We start from the raw sequence: 22754 nt of genomic DNA, 5'->3' as shown, positions 1-22754 counted from the left end.
GAGAAAAAAAAGGGAAAATGTTTGTTACCATCAAAACACGGTATTCATTACACATAGTGCTTAACCTAAAAATACTTATCACCTGCACACAGTGGAGGATGCCATTATGGTTTAAACCAATATTTATGGAAATAGAGTCTGAATAACAAAGGAGAAGGGTCATTGACAAGCTTCAAGCCCCTTGAGTTTGAGCTCCCCTTTAGGCCCACAGAGGTCCCCAATGCTCCCCAATGAGGCTAGGCCAGGTTTTCCCGTGTTCCTTGCAGTATAAACCAAAATACAATGCCGGGACTAAATTTAATTATGGACAACTGCTTGCCATTTTTAATAGGCAATTGTGCAAGATAACTGATCTTTTCAGCAATCTGGCTCCATAGATGTCCCATAAAGCAATTCTGTTATATATAGTATATTTTACATATAACTGAAATTATACTGACATTCTTTTATTTTATGCAAACTTACAGAAAAACATGAATTCAAATAAAACGCAGCAAGAGGGAAGCCTACAGATCCTTTCTTATAGGCAAAAAAAGGCCTCCTATCTTTGGCATCTTTTATTTTCCTGTCCTTGGTATCACAAATTTGGATTTCAACACAGCAATGAAATATGCAGTGATGATGTACAAATAACTGTCGGTCTTATATATGCTTACTTTGACTGCTACGGTTTACTGTACATTGCACACTGCTCTGCACTTTGTCTTACTGCATAAGCAATTTCATTTCAACATTTTAAAAGGAAACTGTCATTAAGAAACCCAGGACAGACTGACATAGCAAGGTTATGGCAAGCTGCTAGCACATATCACTCCTTTATTAGAATTCAACTAAAACTTTAGCACAGGGTCTCAGAACTTTCTAAACAAAGGGTCAGTTCACTGTCCTTCAAATTTTAGGGGGGGCAGACTATGTCCAGTGGGAGTAGAAAATGTCTCAGTATCAGTGGTCAGTGGGAGTAGAAAATGCCACAGGTTTGGTGGTCAATAGGATTAAAAAATGCCCATGGGTTGGTGGTCCATGGAATAAAGAAAAGAGGAGCTAACTTTGGTATCAGTGGTACCCTGTTTCCCCGAAAATAAGACCTAGCTTGATTGTCGGTGATGGTTGCAATATAAGCCCTACCCCCCAAATAAGCCCTATTTAAAGTCCTTGTAGGTCTTATTTTCAGGGTAGGGCTTATTTTTGGGGGAAGCAGGGTTGGGCTTATTTGGGGGGTAGGGCTTAAATTGCATCCATCACCGACCATCACGCTAGGTCTTATTTTCAGGGTAGAAATAATGCCTCATTGTTGGTGTCAGTGGAAAGAATAATGCCCTGTCAATGGTGTCAATGGAAGGAACTGTGACCCAGCAATGGCATTAGTGGAAGGAATTATGTCCAACGTTGACATTGTAAAGATTTTTAACCCATCTTTGGAGTTAGTTGGAGGAATTATTCAACATCATTTGTGTCAGTTGAATAATTAGTGCCTTGTCATTGGTTTCAATGAAAGAAACCACAGGTCACACATTCAGTGTTGACAGAGGAATCCCTCCCATGGAGCCACCATGTTCTCCAGGTGGGGGGAAACTGTCCCTGCTGGGAGAACACAGTGATTATTGCTAGCTGCTAGCAATATCCCCATGCGATATTCAGAAAAACTCACAGTGCTGCCCCTGTAGCCTCCCTAGTGGTATTCCCGAGTCTGGCTCGGGGTGAGATTTCAGTACCAAAAGCGGTAACCTCGAGCCAGACTCGGGATCGCATCGTAGGATCCATGTAGAGGTTACTCACCTTGTCCCCTGGATCCTGCGATGTCTCTCTGCTGTGATCTGCGAGCCGCCATGTCTCGCTCAATCTGTCACAGTGCCGAGGTCCGTTCCCTGTGAGCGTTGCGACGCAACGAGGACAGAGTTCGGTGCCAAATTCAAAAAGTAAAAAACACAGTATAGATACAGTATACTGTAATCTTACAGATAATTACACATCCCCTTTGTCCCTAGTGGTTTGTCCAGTGTCCTGCATGCAGTTTTATATTATAAATGCTATTCTTTCTGCCAGGAAACTGGAGATTGTCCATAGCAACCAAAAAATGTCTGTTTACCTCAAAAGTGCTTTTAGACGAGCTAGAAAACATATAATAAATAATAACAGATAATAAATTAGAATCACTCGCAAAATTGAGCGATAGTGATTTGTGGGGAAATTCATCATCAAACACTAAATGTAATGACAGTGCCAATTCTGCAACTGAGCAAATTTCAATGTTTTTGATTTGATTACATTATTGAATAATTTTTATTATTTTTATTTGTTATAATTATTTATAGTTATTTATTATATTATAAGTTATGATTTTGTGTTTCAAACTTAAGAGCCGGTTCACACAGCGGGCGATGCGAGGCGACACGACTCGCCTCGCCTCGCTCTCGCAAGTCGCCCCCGTTCTGTACAATGGAACCGTTCTGAGAGGAGCGACTCGAGTCGCTCCGACTCAGAAAAAAGGTTCCTGTACTACTTTTGGGCGAACTCGGTGCGACTTGCATTGACTTCTATACAGAAGTCATTTGCAAGTCGCCGCCGAGGCCGCGGCAGGTCGCGGCAAGGCAAGTCGGAGTTGCCTCGCCTCGCCTGCAGTGTGAACCGGCCCTTATCATACCCGGGATGTCTACTAGACTCTTGTTTGGACAGATTTAAGCGAGTTATTTGTAAGAATTACAGGCCTACAATATAAAACGGTAAATTTCCATGAAAAATAATGGTACCGCTTTCAGCACAAAAAATCAGACATAATCATACAGGGAGGTTAAATCTACCACCAAAATCTTTATACGAATGAGTTTACTTATATTGTACAACTATTACATCTCTAATGGCCCCACATGATTATATCTCAAATTTCACAGTCCTGCTCCTTTAAATTCACCACCAGTACCTTTATCTCTCTTTGCACAGCATATGTACTTTGCAGTTTATATGCATAAAAATACTGGTGGTGAATTTAAAGGAAATTTGGAATATTATCATTTGGGGTCATTAGTGTTGTAATAGTTGCACAATATAAGTACACTTTTTCGTATGGCGATAGTGATGGTAGATTTAAACTGGCAGCACTGTGAGTTTTTCTGAACATCATTTTCATTTTTATTTTTTATTTAATTTTCACATTTCTTTTTACATATTTAGGTTTATAGTTTTAGACAATCCTAGCATGGTAAATAAAAATAAATGATCACATCTAAAATCTGGTAGTCTGGTTGTACCCAAGTTGATCGATCAAACAACTTGGGTACCTTCAGCCTGCCCATACATGATTCAAACTATCCATAGCAGGCCCAGCTATGTTATTCTAACCTTCTTTTTGGAATGTGAATGCTCCTTTTATTGTTAATATGATTGTATCTTGTCCGGTATCACCCTGAGGAACATAACACTACTGGAGGGAGAAGCAATGGTATTTAGGAGCAGGGGTTTGTAGCACAAGCCCCCTGTTCCTTTGGGGTCTAATCTCAACAGTAAACTCATAGAGGTTGATTTACTAAAGGCAAATAGGCTGTTGCCTTTGCAAGAGAATTTTCCCCAGAGCTTAGTGAATGAGGTGAAATTTCACTTTGCAAAGAATACCCAAATGCATGTTAGGAAAAAAAAAACAGCATTTTTGGTTGCAAATGTTTGAGTGATGTAAGTCAGTGGAGCTGCACCTTATTCACTAAGCTCTTGGGAAAATGTATTTGCAAAGTGAAAAGCCTATTTCCGTTTAGAAAATAAATCATTTCAATCCCTTGGCATTTTCCACTGGTTGCAATGTTTGCCCAGGCACTGTCAGTCTTTGAATGCCACTTGCGCGGTCATGCAAATTAGTTTTTTATAATTTTTGCCCACAAATAGAGCTTTCTTTTGGTGGTATTTAATCACTGCTTGATTTGTTTTATCTGGTGGGCACTGACAGCTTGCACTGATGGGTGGCACTGATTGCCAGCACTGATGGGCATTGATAGGTGACACTGGTGGGCATTGATATTTAGCACTGGTAGGCAGCACTGGTGGGCACTGATTGGTGGCACTGGTGAGCACTGGTAGGCCGCACTGGTGGGCACTGATTGGCACCACTGATATGCACTGGCATGCGGCACTGGTGGGCACAGATGAGGTGGCAGTGGCGTGGGACCGCTGTCTCTTTGACAGAAGCCAGTGATCTGCTTTTATTTTCTGCTCACGCTGTCAGCATAAGCAGAAAAATAGCCGATTCCTGATCTTTTGTTTATATCGCGTAATTAGCTGTCTTAGCTGACAGCTGATCATGTGGTAAGGGGCCAGGATTGGCCCCCTACTCTGATCTGTGATAAACCGAGTCTCATTGACTCGCTAATCACAGAACACACCGAGCGTGCCCCACAGGCAGCTCATGCATGGGAGGATGTCTTTTGACGCCCTCCCACCAATTAAGGCCCACACTATAGCTGCCATTCGGCTATAGCACAGACGGGAAGAAGTTAAGGAGACCCTGGGCATCCAACTACTTCTAATTCTAGAAGGAGATTTAATAAAACTGGTGCACTCAGAATCTGGTGCAGCTGTGCATGGTAGCCAGTCAGCTTCTAACTTCAGCTTGTTCAATTAACCCCTTCAGCTCCCGCATTAACTGACAATGGCTCAGTCGTGCGATGCTGTACCCAAATAACATTTTTGTCCTTTTTTCCTCACAAATAGAGCTTTCTTTTCGTGGTATTCCTTCATCTATGCAGTTTTTATTTTTTTCATTATAAACAAAAAAAGACTGACAATTTTGAAAAAAAAAAACACAAAAAACTATATTTTTTACTTTCTGCTATAAAACATATCCAATAAAAAAAATGTAAAAATATAATTTCTTCTTAAATGTAGGCCAATATTTACTCTGCTACATGTTTTTGGTAAAAAAAAAAATCCCAAAAGGCGTATATTGATTGTTTTTTTATAAATTTACAGCGTATATTCCATAAAAATACATGGGATATTTTTATGGCATATTTATTTATTTAATTTGTAATGGCGGCAATTTGTAATCAGCGACTTATAGAAGGACTGTGAAATTGCAGGTGAACAAATCGGACACTAAGTGACACTTTTGACGCTTTTTTGGGGACCAGTGACACCAATACAGTGATCAGTGCTAAAAAAAATGCACTCTCACTGTACTAATGACACTGCCAGGCAAGGGGTTAACATGAGGGCCGTGTGTGTGTGTGTGGGGGGGGGGGGGGTGCTTTAATTGTGGGAAGACAGAAATCCATGTTCCTGCTTAGCAAAAACACAGGATCTCTATTTTCCCTTATCACAGAAAGGCGATCTGACTTGTTTACATAGGCAGACCGCCATTCTGACTTTCTCTGGGATGATGAGTGGGTCCAGGCTGACATCGGGTCTACCAGACCTGCTGATTGGCTGCTGATGTGTCCAATCAAAGCGGAAGCAAGTTGCTGGTGGTGCGCGTGCACACCCAGACCTGGAAGTGCAGAATCACATACCTGTACATGATTCTGCACGCAGGAGTCACCGCATGTGGGGGTTAAGGTACGGCAAGGGGTTAAGCTTTGACAATAAAAGCTGGAAGCTGAATGGTTTCTATGCAGAGAATTTGCATAATGCACTTTTAGTAAATAACGCCCCTAGTTCTTTAATTAGTATAATTGTTTGCACAATTGCAGCACTGCAATTTCTGGGACCAACATACAGGGGCACAGCACATTTCTTGGACAGAACACCAGAACTCAACAACTGCTATCTTTGCCTTAAATCGTATTGGTAATAAATATTATATCAAGTTTCCGGCATATATTTATTCTGGCAACCAAATACCAACTCCACTGTGCTTGGGATAGAAGTAAAGGAGGCATGTACATTTTTTCTACTCTATTTTAATTCACATAAAAACACACAAAATGGCCTTATAGTTTCATGAAACAACAATTTTTAATTATATTATACACTAAGAAATGCAGTCAAAATCCATAGTAGACAGTTAATCCAGTCATGTTCTAAGCAGCATATTTCAAAGCATGACCTAATAAATGATTAAATGTCACATCATCATCTTTGTATTAAAATTTCTGGGACAGTACTCCCTAGACACATAATACCACGAATGGATTTTGAGTGCAAAAAAAAAAAACTTCACCAGGCACGATAAATATTTAAGAAACAAAGCTGGCACCTACCAACACTTGCAGCGGGTGTCATGCACAATATTGAGCCTGCCCATCATGCATTGCAACAGGAAGGTGGATTGAAAAGGGGAAAGAATAAAAAACAAAAAACAAAAAACAAAAAAAACCCATCACACATGTTATTAGAGAAAAAAAATCAAACAAGAAAGAATTTTGTTATTATGGCAACAGTGGCATAAAACTGTGAGCATACAGGAATCACAAGGGAGCATAGTGGGTGAATAGCACATTTGTGGAGCAGGGTAGTGTGGATTATCCATCACCTCATTTGTTAGTGTTGCAATAAGGACAATATGCTCTTGGAGGAAATTAAATACTGGCAAAGCTTGCTATTGGTGAACGATGTCCTAGTACATTCTGTTTAAATATGGCTTTGTTCTTGCTTAAATTCACAGCAGCCTATATTATGGATAGTCAAGCCTTTACAGTCAGGTTATTGCTGCTAAACAGTAAAGAATGTTCTATAACACTGGTGTTCTAATTTAGCTGTGATAACTACAATTTTATTGAATCTGTAAATGGGTACCACACAGATATATATCCTTGACTAATCCCTGCTGGTATTCTCTATGCCTGCATACCAGAATGAAGTAACAGGCCATAGCATGATAAAACAAAATTGTCTAAATGCAGCTATAGCACTTGGTTCACCTGTCATGAAAAAAAATACATAGGCTGCCATTACTGACCTTCCTATTGTCTGTCTCTAGATGTCTGATGCTTACATTTCAGTGCTTTCTGAGTCACTGACCTGGAATAAGCATAGAGACAAAGAACTCTGACATATCTCTGACACTCCACAGCATGCCGGGTTCAGGTCTTTGGCTCAAAAAGATTGGCAACAGACAAAGCCAGGCAGCTAGCATTTTAGGAGAAAGCCAGCAGTAGCATCCCAGTAGTATGAGGATGTACTTAAGGGGTAGCAAGCCTACCCCCTACAGTTGCCAAAGTCCATGTTAACCTTTCGGATGTTTCATTCTTTGCATAATTAGGCTTGGTTCACACTTGTGTAGGTTGCGTTCTGCAAGTAGGACAGCAAATTCATTTCAATGGGCTGCCCTACTCCTAGAAACATGGGGAAAGAAGTCCCTGACTCTTTTTTTTTAAATGTGCCACATGGGACTGCATGGTGCCGTGGCACCATGCAGTTTTGTGCACACAAAAACAAGGGGGTTTTGCCAATGCGTGAGGGTGCTACTAAGAATTAAAGGCACCCCACACATCTGCCAAAGAGCATGTTTCTCTCATTTGCTAGGAACGTATGCATGTTCCCGACTCACAATAATCTGAACCTAGCCTTAAAGTCTAAGGATATTTTATAGTTAGAACATAAATAGGTGCCTGGTATGACTCAAATGTTTGCATGGTTCCAAAGCAAATACTGATTGATGGATGTTCTAAGAAATGACACAAAGGACCCTTGGGACCCACATCTTAAAAAAGACTGAGCACCTTACTTTATTCTTTGAGTTAGGTAAATCTAACAAAAGAATAACTAATACCATATCTTAATTAAGTAAAAATGGTGGGATCATGAGAAAAGCACCAGTTTAATTATTTATAAAGCTACAGACCCCGGTCTGTGGCCAATTTACAAATGTCTTCATGCTCTAGTTAGTCACACTCTATCTAGTCATGCTCTCTCTAAACTGGTTAAGTATTGTGGTAATTTGTATCAGCTACAGACCATTCAGAAAGAGCTATTTTCTGTATCCTGGCTGTTGTTTTAGGTAACAACACACTACTAAACTTTTTACAATGTTGTTCAACGAAAATCAAACCTCAGAAAGAAGTTCACATATTTTAGACAGAAATCTCAATTTCTTGAAAACATCATGGATTTTGGCAACAAAGTGCTTCGGGTTTTGTGTTAAAGGGAAGCTGTTATAACTTAAAAACCCATGTGAGAATCCTCAGATGAAACCTCCATTATCTAACTTATGTTTCATATGAATTCAGGTCAGTGATAAGTTTGTAGTAAGATAATAGCAGCTTATCTATGATGTCTTAAGCCCCATACACGCTATCAGTCTTTCTGCTGATTTTTTTCTTCAGATTTACCAAAACCATGTAGTACAAGGGCCTGCCTGATTGCATACACATTGAAACTCCTAAGGTTTGACCTCATATTGTATGGTTTTGGTAAATCTGAAGGAAAAAATCAGCAGAAAATCTGATAGTGTGTATGGGGCTTTACACATGTTTCCCTGTAAATAAGTCACCAACTTCTAGACTTTTTTTAATGTGTACACTAGACACACCTTCACAGCACCGTTGCGAGTTGATTTATAAGTAATGTTTGCCTCACAAGTCATAAAAGTTATAGATCCTAAAAGACTCACAGAGCAATTATTGCATTTTAGTGTTCAGTGATGTTACCGTGAGAGTCAAATTATGGCAGTTTAAGAATGCTACACTTCCTAATCCATGTATAACTTACTCTGGTCTCTGCCACTTGTATGCCTTCTTTTCCATGATATGGGTATTCTATAGCTGTTAAAAATCTCTAATTTTCAAAACTGTGCCTGGTTTTGGAGGTTTGTCCTGGTCATTTACACATTAAATCTTGCTTTGCTGATTATAATGAACTGTACAATGCAATACTATTATATTTGATATATCACTATATAGCTAATGAAAAGTAGCAAACAGCAATAAAGTTCTTATATTAATATTGGCTTTTTTGGACTCTTGCGTAGGGCTTAGATTGCAAGCTCCATACAATTTATTTTACCTTCTGATTTCAGCGATTTGTACAGTGTAGAATCTTCAATTCATAGAGATACTAACAGCTACATAAAAACGTACGTAGAAAGATACCCAAGCATTACGAGCATCTCTTTGGTTAAAAACACCTATAGCAGGAATCTTCAAACTACGGCCCTCCAGCTGTTTCAGAATAACACTTCCCAAGTGGCATTGTAAAACTTTGGCATTCACAGACATGAGTAGGCGTGATGGGAATTGTAGTTCCTGAACAACTGGGGGGCCATAGTTTGAAGACTCCTGACCTAAAGCAATGAAGAGGAGGCATGGCAGAGTTAAGCACATAGCAAGTAACTATGCAGAAGGTGCAACTCAAAATCAGCAATAGAGTCAAACCATATAAATCTGTCAGCAGTGTACATATATAAATCCTTTCATGCATATCTCACTGTTCTGATACCTTATTACTGTAACACTGTCACTGCTATCCACACTGGAGACAAAAAACACATAGCATGCAACCCCCCCTCCCCACTCCCTTCACATTGCTAATCACAAATTAGTACTGTATACAATAATTGCAAGAAATATCACACCCTCCGTTAGAGTAAATGTTCTGTCATTGTCCATTTAGCACCTTTTTCTGATAGAGATTGACGTCACACTGGACTTACCTGGTGGGAAAAAGGCTGCCTGCTGCTGGAGCTGCATGTTGGCAAGAGCCTGTTGGTACTGGAAAAAACCCGTATTAAACATTCCAGTGGCACCATTGGTTTTTTCAAGTGCAGGCCTCTTTGGTAATGGGGGAAGTACATTTTGAGGAATTCCCTTCAAGCCCAAGGAGTTAGAGGAAACCATAAAAGAAATGAGGAGAATATGTGAATAAAAGGTAAAGAGATCACCATTCAAAAAGCATTAATAATGCACTCTGAGCTGGAGAGGAGAACAAGCGACTACAAATGGCCTCTTGACTTACTTCTCCAGAGCTGAGTGAGATAAGCCATCAGCAAACAAAGCAGCCATCTAGTCTACAGAAATAACTTGAAAATTGTGACCATGGCTTATTCCTGACAACGTTTTCCGCACCTCTTCAAGGATACCTATCACCGATCCACTAAGCACCCGTGTAATGGAGTCCAAGGGCCAGCCAACGTGTTGGACTGTTCGGCATTTACAGAGGAATCTTTGATGCCAAGATAAGTGCAGGTGACAGGTATTGCTTTCAGAAGAAGAATACACTAATGCTTACCAAGTAGTGGCAGATGAGGAACTGATGGCTAGATGCAGTTCACACTGGCCAATCACCTTCCCCTCTACTCCTGTCATCATATTTACAAGTGGATTGTCCTTTCATACACAGAGGCAACAGGCATTATAGAAGAATAATATCTGTGCCATGTTAAAAAAAAATATTCACGTTTTTCATTTGGAGCTATATGGCAGATAAAATGTAACAGGCAATGTCCTAAAGTTTGATCCTGAAGCAAAATATAAAATATAAAAATGATCAAAGCTGAAGTTTCTGCACTGCTAGCTCCATGAAGGTCAATGATTAAAGCAACAGTTTTACAGAATGATTGAAGAAGTTTGGGTCCAGTTGAACCATACCCACACTTCCCCAACACTACCTACACATGCAAAATCTATTACTACATGCAAGTATGTTAACACTGACTTACAAATGTTAAAACTACACATATACATAAGAATAGCAATAAAGCCATGCCAACCACACAGATACAGTACAAACAATCACATATATAGACAGGCCTCTCTATTCCACAATACATATTCTGTTGTGGCAGAACTGAGTGTGGTTACTGTAACAGGGGCTTATTAAAAGATAAAACTGAAATTGTACACATACATGTACATTTTGTGTGTACATGTATAATTTGTAAACCACAGTCAGTCTGGAATTGCATATTCTGCCCATACAACAAAAACATATCTAAAACTAGTAATAATTCTATGCTTTGTAAGTTTAACACTTGTTTGTACAATAAAGCTACATGCCAAGCTTAAAGGTGAAAGGTCATAGTACCAGGTCAAAGGTTGCCTCGAGGGGTCGCTTCAGTGATTTGACAGCCGACTGAGTCTTAATTAGCAGGCAGCGAGCACATGATGGCAATGGGCCAATGGGGTTCAAGCGCATTAACATAAACAGCAAGCAGAGGTGCATCATGGGGGCAGCAGTGCATATTTTGGTAGGTGAGGAAAAAAAACAAATAAAAAAAACAAATCATCCGAATGCCGTAAATAACAAATAACAAGACTAAGCATGCACAGTAAAGTTACTGATATGTTATTGTCAACTACCACTTTCTCACTGATAGCAAAAATTATATTAATAAAGACATTCTGATCAGCTAACGGCCACATTATTGCTAGTGCAGGTACAGTTTAATACATTTAAAGGACTTAACCACCAAGCTTTTGAAATGTTTTGTAGAGTCAAGTTTTGCATGCTTGTCTGAATGTCACGTGTCCTTAGTTCATGCGTAGCATTTAGCAGTAGGTATATATAGTATAGTCTTTGTTAACCAGGCTTAGCACTTTTCAACATAGTTTAAATAAGCATGCTTAAAGGATAGAGATGACCAGCTGTTCAAACCGTACCAGTATTTTATACATTTAGTGCTCACACCAGGGCAATGAGATAATATAGTTAAAGTGGAACTTCACTCAGAAAATGTTATCCTACTAGATCATTTCAGGCTGGCCCCTTTTGCATGTAAAACATTAAAAATAAGTGCCTATACTGTTGGCACTGCTGAGTTTATAGAGGCCAGTCTGCTGACAGCCGTAAAGCGTAATTAAGCCCTCATATCCTTTACAGCCAAGGAAGCAGCTTCAGTTTGATCTGCAACAGCCATGGTGCTGCACATGCGATCAGTTATGACACCAGCCATTTGATGGTTTGACAGTTTGCTTGAGGACACAAGCAAAGGTGACAGTTAGCAATCCTGACATTCCTAGAATGTAACTGTTTTTTGAAACCATTAAATCGATGAGTTTAGTTCACTTTATGATTGACTGCTGTTCAGGGGCTTTGGGCTTCAGCAAAATGGCAGCCACCAGCAAGAAGAAACTGGAGCAATGCTGGAGGCAATTTACAGCACACACTAAATTTGGTAGCATAATTATTAATGTAGAATGTATGTTCCTTGCTAAAGAACATTATTTTTTATTAGGATGTTATGGGTAAAGTTCCACTTTAACAAGTAGGAGTAATTATCCATTTTGATCTATTTGCCCATGCAGGATACAAAGCTACCCAAAAGGAAATGCTCTTTTTTCTGGTACATATGTTGCTTGTCTATAACGGCAAATCGCATAAGAAACTCTGATGGAATGCAGTTATGTTTTAATGCAAGCCTTTCTTCCTTGAGTTCTGCTAGATGTTTTTTTAATGCAGAGAAATGTAGAAATGTACTCAACTAGCTGTGAAGAGTGAGATAATAATCAGACTGGCAGATTATCAATATTCACTCATGTGCTACAAATGTCAAGCTTTCAGTTACTCAGACTAACAAATTAATTCAGTTTTGAAGTTATAAGAAGACATTAAACAAGAGTTTTTGAATTAAACATTGCAGCAGCGCCATTGGAATTTAAACAAATAGTTTGACAGCTGCCGCAGTATTGTTCTGGTATGTGTGTGTGTTTGTGATATAGTTAAAAAAGAGGGGAGACATGTACATTAGTAGTATGCAGTATAGGCACACCATCTCCTTTTGCAGTGTTATATTGCACAATAGGTTATGGATTGGCAATAAAGCTGTCAAAGCAAGCTCTTTTGTTATAACTTCATGTTACTTGTACTGTGTTTTTTCCACAGAAGACAAAATACACATTTTTCACAAGAGACACAACTGTGCATAGTAGCAATTAGAAACTATAATGCTGCAATGCATACATATTCCTTTACATTCAGGTTTTAAATTTACAACTATTTTAGCAAGCCGTACTAACTGTACGCTGTACTAATGTGTTTGAATAAATAGCAAAGCAATCCACTCTATTCCAGATTTGCCATATATCATAACATGTATATAGGTTGTGGATGGGATGTATCCTTAAATGGTCAGGAACTATAAAATACCTATTGTTTCAATATGGGACAATTTAAACGGCATACATGATGAAATTCAGATACAGGCAGCTCAATTTGTATGCAAATCTTTTTTTTTTGGGCAAAAGAAAAGCTTGACACTCTTCTGACCTGCTATTTGGGCAGCTTTACTAACCAACAGGGAAACTTGGGAGGTGGGTGTAGTGGGGCCAGGCCGGACATTTACAAAGGATAAATACTATATACAAAGAGAGGTTTGAGTATTTCTCCAGTGGTTAGGTCAAAACCCAACATAGCATTTATTTACAAACCAACATAGTATAATATATCTATCTATCTATCTATCTATCTATCTATCTATCTATCTATCTATCTATCTATCTATCTATCTATCTATCTATCTATCTATCTATCTATCTGTCTGTCTATCTGTCTATCTATCTATCTATCCGTCTATCTATCTATCCGTCTGTCTGTCTGTCTGTCTGTCTGTCTGTCTATCTATCCGTCTATCTATCTATCTATCTATCTATCTATCTATCTATCTATCTATCAATAAATAAAAGTATTTATTATTAATATAATATTCTAAATATTATTAATGACCCCCACCCCGACATTAAAAAAACAAAAGATAATTCACCATCTGTCTCTATAACCACAATAAGTGAATCACCATTATTGTAAACTGTCTATATAACATAATCCCATAACTAGCTGCACTTTTGCACTGGCAAGTTTTACACTTGCAGAGCACTTGAAGTACAAATTCTAGTTGACACTTTTCCAATTTGTAACAATTTTCCAATTTCTTGCAAGAGCAAAGTTGCAGTGATGCATCTATTTGAAGAGCTCTGCATGTCTACAGCATGGAAACTCAGCCACAGTCACCCCCTGTGGTGGGGTGACTATTGCACAACATAACTGAACCAGAAGTTGCAGCAGACTAGCAGAATGTTTGCAAAGAACTTTGATCTGGAGTCATGCAATGTTGACTTGCTGTAATTGTGCAACAAATAAACTTGTGAAGCTTATCAAGTTTAAAAATAGCTTAGCAAGTCATTTTCAAACTTGCAGCTCAATTGCTTGCTATCTGGGAAAAAAGTAGGAATGAACACATCGTAAGATGAAATGAATCTTGTATGTATGTGTGATTTTTTGGTAGTTTTGAAATGTATACTTTGCTGGGTTTTGACCCAATTACTGTTCTATTTTTATACTGTATGTATAATTTTGGTTTTGAAGTCAGGGTTTTGTTTCTCCCATTTTGTGTCTTTCCCAATTTATTTTCTTCTTTTTAGAAGGCTTTTTTGCTTTTAGATTCAAAAAGAAAAGATTTGCATAGCTGCTTAAACCTTTAGGTCTACAATTTATTCTGTCTCTCAATTGCTAGTGAAGGTAACTTCTGCTTATACGCTTTTCATCATATGCTAATTTTTTGATCAGTTTATGTAAAAAAGCTTACAATAAAATTTGGTAAAAGTTTATCAGAACTGAAGATATTTGAACAAAAACCCCCTTGGATAGCAACACTGTAGAGGGTAGTGTTAGATGAGCTATTCGATTTAGATGGACATTATGTAAGTGACCAACGAGTTAAGCCTCGTACACACAATCAAATTTTTGGCAGGGAATTGTGTGATGACAGACTGCCTAAAATCCGACTGTTAGTACGCTCCATCAGACAATTGTTGCCCAACTTTCCACCAACAAATGTTGGATGGCACGCTAGTAAATTTTCGGCGGACAATGGTCTGTTGTCAGATTTTCCTACCATGTGAACCCAAGTCCGTCACACAAAAAGTACAAACACGCATGCTCGGAATGAATGCTCCTAAAACATGACATTAGCAGAAGGTGCCCAAAGGGTGGTGCTCTAGAGCTGAAATTCCAGGTAGTATGTCACGAAGTTTGTGTTTGTTGGCAGACAATTGTGTACTGTTTGTATGCAAGACAAGTTCCTGGCACACGCCCTTCAGGCCAAAAGTCTCTTTGTTGGCCAACAGTTTGATCATGTTTACGAAGCTTAAGAGAGGGCTAAAACTGCTGTTTTTGTTTGCCTTCTGTGTCTCATTAGGTAGATTTCCTTTCACTTACTAGCTTGTAGACTCAGCAGAAAGTGATGGTGTATCTTCCCGATGTGAGGGAAATCCCCTCTTTTGTCACAGAGAAAAGTGTCCCTATTGAAAAATTTCCCTTCTACTCCTGTTCTAAAGACATCTCAAGTGTTACATTTTCTTGCACTTTAATTCCTGGTCACATTAGTGATCATGAAAATCAGAGAGAGCAAATCTCCCGAATAGGGCCAACAACAGTAACTTCTGACAGTGGCTCTAAGCCTTCACCAATCTATCCAAATCTAAAAAAACACATTTGTCTTTCAAAAATGAATAGCCTTTATTGCACCTGGTTGGCTAAATGACAATTTCCGTCTATGGCTGTGCCCCTTGTGTTTCACCCCAATGGGATTACCTCTACAATTAGGCCAATAATAGGAGTATGGTCTTAACGACTGTCATTCAGCCAGTCAAGTAAAATAAACATGTATGAAGCAAGGCCATCAGTGTGGAGCTTTTCCTTGTTTGCTTGCTACTCAGTGTGGTGCTGGGATGAGCTCTTAAAAGCCGGCACCTGACAGGCTACACACTGCAGGATTCACTGGATCCTCAAGCAGAGCATGCAGCATTGATCTTCTTCAGTAAACTGTATTATGATTGGCTGCTGCAATCTGAAACTCATGACTGCTCCTTGCACTGTCATTATTCCACATGTCCTTTAGACACCCTCAGGAACCTTGACATCCATAATTGTAAAAAAAATGAATAAATATTTTATATAAAACAATTTGTAAGTAATTGACCCTCTGAGGATTCAAGTATTCCCACCCATAACAGATATCAGTTTAACCCATTCACAGATCAAGAATGGATTTAGTTTGCTTAGAGCAGGCATGTCCAAAGTCCGGCCCGCGGGCCAATCGCGGCCCGCAGTCCGGTTTTGAACGGCCCGCCTGGTGTGCTGCGGGATCAGGGCTGTCAAATGAGCCGATCCCCGGCACTGTGTGAAGCTCCGTCGGCTTCAAAAGTGAAAGTAAAGTGCAGAGGAGTGTGCTGTGCTCTCTGCTTCCCCCTACAGTGCAGTACCCGGCTGAATGAGGAAATGGAATGGAAAGGTACTGTACTACAAGCTAGATTCGTTTTAAAAAGGCTTCATTTATGTGTATGTGTGTGCATGTGTGTCTGTATGTATGTATGTGTGTGCATGTGTGTCTGTATGTGTGCATGTGTGTCTGTATGTATATGTGTGCATGTCTGTCTGTATGTATGTGCATGTGTGTCTGTATGTATGTGCATGTGTGTCTGTATGTATGTGCATGTGTGTCTGTATGTATGTGCATGTGTGTCTGTATGTATGTGCATGTGTGTCTGTATGTGTGCATGTGTGTCTGTATGTGTGTGTGCATGTCTGTCTGTGCATGTGTGTCTGTATGTGTGTGTGCATGTCTGTCTGTATGTGTGTGTGTGCATGTCTGTCTGTATGTGTGTGTGTGCATGTCTGTATGTATGTATGTGTGTGCATGTTTGTATGCATGTGTGTGCATGTGTGTCTGTATGTATGTATGTATGTGTGTGTGTGCATGTGTATCTGTATGTATGTGTGTGCATGTGTGTCTATATGTGTGTGTGTGTGCATGTCTGTCTGTATGTATGTGTGTGTGTGTGTATGTGTGTCTGTATGTGCATGTGTGTCTGTGTGTGTGTGTGTGTGTGCATGTGTGTGTGTGTCTGTGCATGTATGATTGCATGTGTGTGTGTGTGTCCATGTATGTCTGTATGTATGTGCGTGTATGTCTGTCTGTATGTGTGTGCATGTATGTGTGTCTGTATGTGTGTCTGTATGTATCTGTGTGCATGTATGTGTGTGTGTGTGTGTGTGTATGTATGTCTGTATGTATGTGCGTGTATGTCTGTATGTATGTATGTATGTATGTGCTTGTATGTATGTATGTATGTATGTATGTATGTATGTATGTACGTGTGTGCATGTGTCTGTATGTGTGTGTGTGCATGTGTCTGTATGTATGTAAGTATATGCATGTGTCTGTATGTGTGTTACTTTTAATCCAGACCCCCCCCATTCTTGTACCATCAGAACTGCTTTTGTGGTGCTTGTGTGTGTGATAGCAGCCAGGATTGCTGCTCCTCTGAAAAGCAATCCATATACAGATCGCTTTTTAGAGGCATTTGAAAGGTGGTAAAGAGGCATTATGTTGCCTCCTCACCACCTGTTTTAAGCCCGTAAATGTAGCATCACTATACCGCAACTGTGCAGTCCACACATTTGCGGGGTAGTTGCAGTGCAGGCCCATTCACCCTGAGCATACCTCCAGCTGCAGCCACAGCATGTGTACACCCCCAGCTGCTCCCTCTGCAGCTAAAGGGGGAGAAGTTGGGGGTGGTAAAAACAGCTTAACCATGTAGTTTTACTGCCCCTCCAATAAGCCCTTGGTTCACATCTGCATGGCTGCATGCTGTGTGTAGGGCAGCCCATGCATTTCAATGGGCTTCCATACCCACAAAAATGCAGGGAAAGAAGTCCCAGAGCTTTTTTTTTTTTTTTTTAATTGCGCTGCACCAAAAGCATCCCATGTTTCCAATGTGTGGGGTACCATTAAGACTTAACGGTACCCCCAAAGAACAGAGCATTCGTCTGTGTGTCAGGCAAACGAGCGCGACAAAGGCACGAGAATTTTTGTTGGGCCAGGTATGAGTGCTCGAATGACCGAATTTTAATGGTTCAAAGAATGTCAGGCAAAATGGTCGGCCCTCACACGTTCACTTCATCGAATCTGGCCCTCTTTGAAAAAAGTTTGGACACCCCTGGCTTAGAGGCTTAGAGAAGTAGTAAGTAACAGGCCCATTGTAAGATATCTATGCAATATGCATTAACCGCTTTATCCCCAATAAGCCTTTAATTAGCCAGCAGGGAAGAAGCACATTACTTTGGTGAAGAAGCAAGGATGTTACATAATTGTTTCAATCTCTCCAGTATTAAGACACTCACCATGGCTGCTGCCTGAGCAACTGCAGCTTGATTGACCTGGTACTGAGCAGCCTTTATCTTGGCTTGCAAGTGTGCAGGCGGATGGAAGTATTTGCACTTTTCCCGTGAACATCTTCCTTTAATGTAATCCATGCACACAGTGACTGTATTATCATTGGTATCAATCATTGCGCTCTCAGATGGGTGGGCAAACCGACATTCATTTTCCCCTCTATTGCAGTTCCCACGCTGGTACTCCCGACATACCTGTGGACACAAAGGCAAACACCATTTATTACCTGGTGGCATTTTTTTTATTATTATTATTTTACAAGGCATATTGAATAAATCAGTGTAAAAATCAATGTAAAGTGCAGGCAAACAACCTAAATTCTAGGCACTGTGCACTGCAGTGCTTTTTTTATGCATCAAAAAAGCTTCTGTGGTGTGAACTGACATTTATAGTACCAAATAAGCCATAGACTCTCAGGTGTCCATCTTAAAATCAGGATAACAAACTTGTAACTGCAGTGAACATTTTAATGGAGTGTGGCAAAAAAAACAGCAATGTTTTGTCTTGACATATTAAGAAGCTGAACTACCTAGCATGCATGCTTAACCCATAGTGTTTCTGACAATCTTTACTTTTGTATACATATACATATATAGTATATTACTATATTACTATACTATACATATTCATGTATAGTATATTAAACTGTAGTAATCAGAGTGATTTGGTAAAATGGAGCTACTGTGGCTAGTAAAGCTGAATATTTCAGATTAACCACTAGAGGGCACCCTAACACTTCTAAAATCAATCATTCTCTACTGTATTGCAGGTATTAAACTTTATAAATCTAAATAAGAACCAACTGGTACATTATCTAATTGTTCCCTTATTGTGGAAATGTATTTTCACATGCAGTCTTATATGTTTAAAAATTATAAACATCACTTGGATCTGTTTTATATGCCCCATTCACATCTGAGCATAGTGTTTTCAGGCAGAAAAACGCGCAATTTTGCAGCGTTTTTGCAGCGTTTTTTAACCGCATTGTGCAGGGCAAAAGGTCACCAATGTAAAAAGAAGAAAAACACCTAAATCTGCCCCTATTCGAGTGACAAAAAAGGGTCCCAAACTTGTTTGAGCTTCAGGCGTTCGGCTTCAGGCGACTTGGAGTGGAGATGTGAACCATCTCCATTTGATAATAATAGATTTTTTCCCCTCCAACGTTTTGTAGCTTCAGGCTTTAAGCTACAAAGTGCTCAGGTGTGAATGGGACCTTAATGTATCAGCTAAAATTCTAAACGGTGTGGATGAAATTTATGTATAAAGCAGAAGCAATCAGGCCAGAGGGTATACATACCCTATATAGAGTATAGTGTAGTATAAGTGTAATAATAAATAGTATATTACATATAATAATGGATTACCATATAGTAGTTTAAAATGGGGATCGGGCTCCACTGCAATTATATATAGAAATGATTATTTGGACCTTCCTCAAATGAACAGGTCTGCCCTGTAACCAATACTTAGATTAAAACCTATCATTACTGTATTAAATGTATTATTTTATGTTTTTATATTTTTATCTTAGCTTTGATTTACTAAAGGAACAATGTTCACAGAGTCAGATTCAGGCAATATGTTTGCTTTTTTTAAATTGAAATCCCAGGTGAAAACTTTCAGTGGGAAATTGTTCTCTTTCAGACTTTTACAAGATACTAGTAATAAGACATCACTCCAATGGGATCAGAAGGACAGACACAATAGAGTTGGATTTGTAAACACATTTTAATCCAATATATGTTTTCCTAGTTAAATGGGAAAGGATTTAAAATTCTATGTATTTTTTTAGTGAAGTGTCAGTAAAATCCTCCCCTAACTTCTTGTCCTGGTATCACATGGAAGAGAAGTCAGGACACATCTCAGGAGCATCATAGATATTGATGAAAAAAGCAAAAGTTGCAAAAATGTTCCATTCTTCTTAAAAACAAGTTTTGGCTGGAGTTAGGCATTACCATTGCCTGTATCCAGACTATACAATAGCAATAAAGTATTCAAATATTCTGAACCAATAGTAAAAGCACTTCAACCCTTTCATGACTAAGCCTATTTTTGAAATTTGGTTAAGTTAAAATCCATATTTTTTGCTAGAAAATTACTTGGAACCCCCAAACATTATATATATATTTTTTTTAGCAGGGACTCTAGAGAATAAAATGGCGATAGTTGCAATATTTTATGTCGCAGCGGTGTTTTAAACTCAACTCATTGGGTAAAGGGACACGTTCATGAATAAAAAAAAAACGAAACAGTAAAATCAGCCCAATTTTTTGCATAATATGAAAGATAATGTTACGCCGAGTAAATAGATACCAAACATGTCACACTTTATAATTGCACGCACTCGTGGAATGACGACAAACTACGGTACCTAAAAATCTCAATAGGCGACGCTTTACATTTTTTTTCTGGTTACCAGGTTAGAGTTACAGAGGAGGTCTAGTGCTAGAATTATTGCTCTCTCTCTGATGATCGCGGCGATACCTCACATGTGTGATTTGAACACCGTTTACATATGCGGGCTCGACTTCCATATGCGTTTTCTTTACTGCGTGAGCTCGCGGGGATGGGGGGACCTTTACATTTTTTTTTCTTATTTTTTTTTTTATTTTAAAATTAATAAATTGTTTTAAAAAATAATAATAATTTGATCACTTTTATTGCTGTCACAAGGAATGTAAACATCCCTTGTGACAGTAATAGGTGGTGACAGGTACTCTTTATGGAGGGATCGGGGGTCTAAAAGACCCCCGATCCCTCCTTTATACTTCAAAGTATTCAGATCGCCGTTTTCTGCGATTCTGAATACTGTATATATTTTTAAATCCGGCGCCATTGGCAGCCGAGTAAACGACGTCACTTCCGTGTTTACAATTAGGAGACTGGAATGAAGCCATTTACGGCTTCATTCCAGTCCCTCCCTAGCCGACAGAAGCGGCGGATTGTGCATCGGTGCTCCAGATTGAACAGGAGCCCTGGTAAGAGCGGCGGGAGGGGACGTCCCCCCTCCCGCTCCACCAGCATAACAGCCAAGCAGCTTTTAGCCGCATTGGTTGTTATGGCTGGAAAGCCAATCGCCCGCTCTAAAAATCAGTACTGGGATGATGCCTGCAGGTGCGGCCATCATCCCGGTATAACCCCCGGAAGCCGAGTACGCACATCTGCGTACGCTCAGCGGCAAGGGGTTAAAACAAGCCCTCCTTCACCTCTGTAGCTAAAGGCATTGTGGAGAAACGCACCTATAAAGTGGTATTAAACCCAAAACCAAAAATAGAATATACTGCAGTGTAATTTAGTGGCTGCATTATATTTTTTTTTAGGCTTTCCCCTCTGTTGTTACCTTTTGACCTGGTCAGTAACACACCTCCTGTATTAGAATGCCCTCACTCTGGATGAAGGAGAACAAGGGCACCTTTGGACATTAGCATTGTTAGTCGGGGGGCTGGGGAGTGTTAAATGGATTATCAGATTTAAACAAACTAACAAATGGTAACCAAGCTGTAGCTAACGGTTTATAAGCAGTTACAGCCAAGATCCTTTTTATTTTGTGATAAAGGTTTTAAATTAGTAAATAAAAGCTGATCATTGAAAGCACCCCTGTCTATGGTAAATGCCTAATCTCAACCCTCAGCTGCTACATCTGCAGAACAGCTTGTTCATTTGAAAAACAACAGACTTACTGGCTGAATCACCAGGTGAAAAAAGGAAAAAAAGCCTAAAAAAAAGAAAACAACATCACATCTTAGACTTCGTAAGCTGCAGTATAATAAATGTTAGCTCTGGGATTTAATACAGCTTTAAATTTCACAACAGAGACAGTGAAATCCAAGCGTTCTTCTCCTTTAGTATCTATTGCAACAGAATCATGTCAGCCTTCTGATGTAAAAGAACATCAGGGATATTTGAGAACATTTGAATAAAAGCAGTTATAGAGGTCAGGGATGGTTATGTTTGCATAAGTAACTCTGGGTTCTGCTCAGATCCAAACTGTGGTACGGAGCAATGAGATGCAGTGAAGTGCAAATAAAAGAGGCAAGTAACACAGGGGTTAATTTACTAAAACTTAAGAGTGCAAAATCTGGTGCAGCTCTGCATAGAAACCAATCAGCTTCCGGGTTTTTTGTCAAATCTGAATTGAAGAAGCTTAAAGGAGTTGTAAAGTTCCCAGCTTTTTCACCTTAATGCATTAATCATTTTTATAGCACTGATCACTGTATAAATGTCAATGGTCCCAAAAATGTGTCAAAAGTGTCAGATCTGACACCATTACTTGTAAATATATATATTTTTAAATGCAATAAATCTATTTCCTATATTGTAGACGTTATAACTTTTGCGCAAACCAATCAATATACGCTTATTGTGATTTTTTTTTACCAAAAATATGTAGAATACATATTGGCATAAACTGATGAAGAAATTTTTATTTATTTTTTTAAATTGGGGGATATTTATTATAGCAAAAATCAAAAAATAAAAACCGCAGGGGTGATCAAATACCACCAAAAGAAAGCTCTATTTGTGGAAAAAAAAGTATGTCAATTTTCAGTTAAAGTGATGCAGTGCTGTATCGCAAAAAATGGCCTGGTCATTAAGGGGGCAAATCCTTCCGGTCCTTAATTGGTTAAAAAAAATAATAATTGTAAAGTCTTGTTTTTTTTTCTTTCTA

At 39.1% G+C, this 22754-nt stretch overlaps 1 protein-coding gene across 18 annotated transcripts in view; it reads right to left on the bottom strand.

The window, feature by feature from the left end:
* The window catches only part of MBNL1 (muscleblind like splicing regulator 1), a 271047-nt gene that overhangs the window by 28381 nt on the left and 219912 nt on the right, over positions 1-22754 (bottom strand). For 8 of the 18 annotated variants that reach the window (XM_077488140.1, XM_077488131.1, XM_077488138.1 and 5 more), the window contains 4 exons: positions 18034-18279; positions 10939-10992; positions 9569-9722; positions 6180-6215 (listed from right to left, as the gene is read on the bottom strand). In XM_077488140.1, coding sequence (XP_077344266.1) covers positions 6180-6215; positions 9569-9722; positions 10939-10992; positions 18034-18279 — 490 coding nt within the window. The remainder of the gene's footprint in view (positions 1-6179; positions 6216-9568; positions 9723-10938; positions 10993-18033; positions 18280-22754) is intronic. The other 10 variants (XM_077488133.1, XM_077488139.1, XM_077488143.1 and 7 more) reach the window with 3 other exon arrangements.

The sequence above is a fragment of the Lithobates pipiens genome, unplaced genomic scaffold, assembly GCF_037356315.1.
Source record: "Lithobates pipiens isolate NorthernLeopardFrog02 unplaced genomic scaffold, aLitPip1_a1.2 Scaffold_18, whole genome shotgun sequence".
Lineage (NCBI taxonomy): Eukaryota > Metazoa > Chordata > Amphibia > Anura > Ranidae > Lithobates > Lithobates pipiens.
The sequence above is the reverse complement of the archived record's forward strand: the minus strand, read 5'-3'. Positions and strand labels throughout refer to the sequence as shown.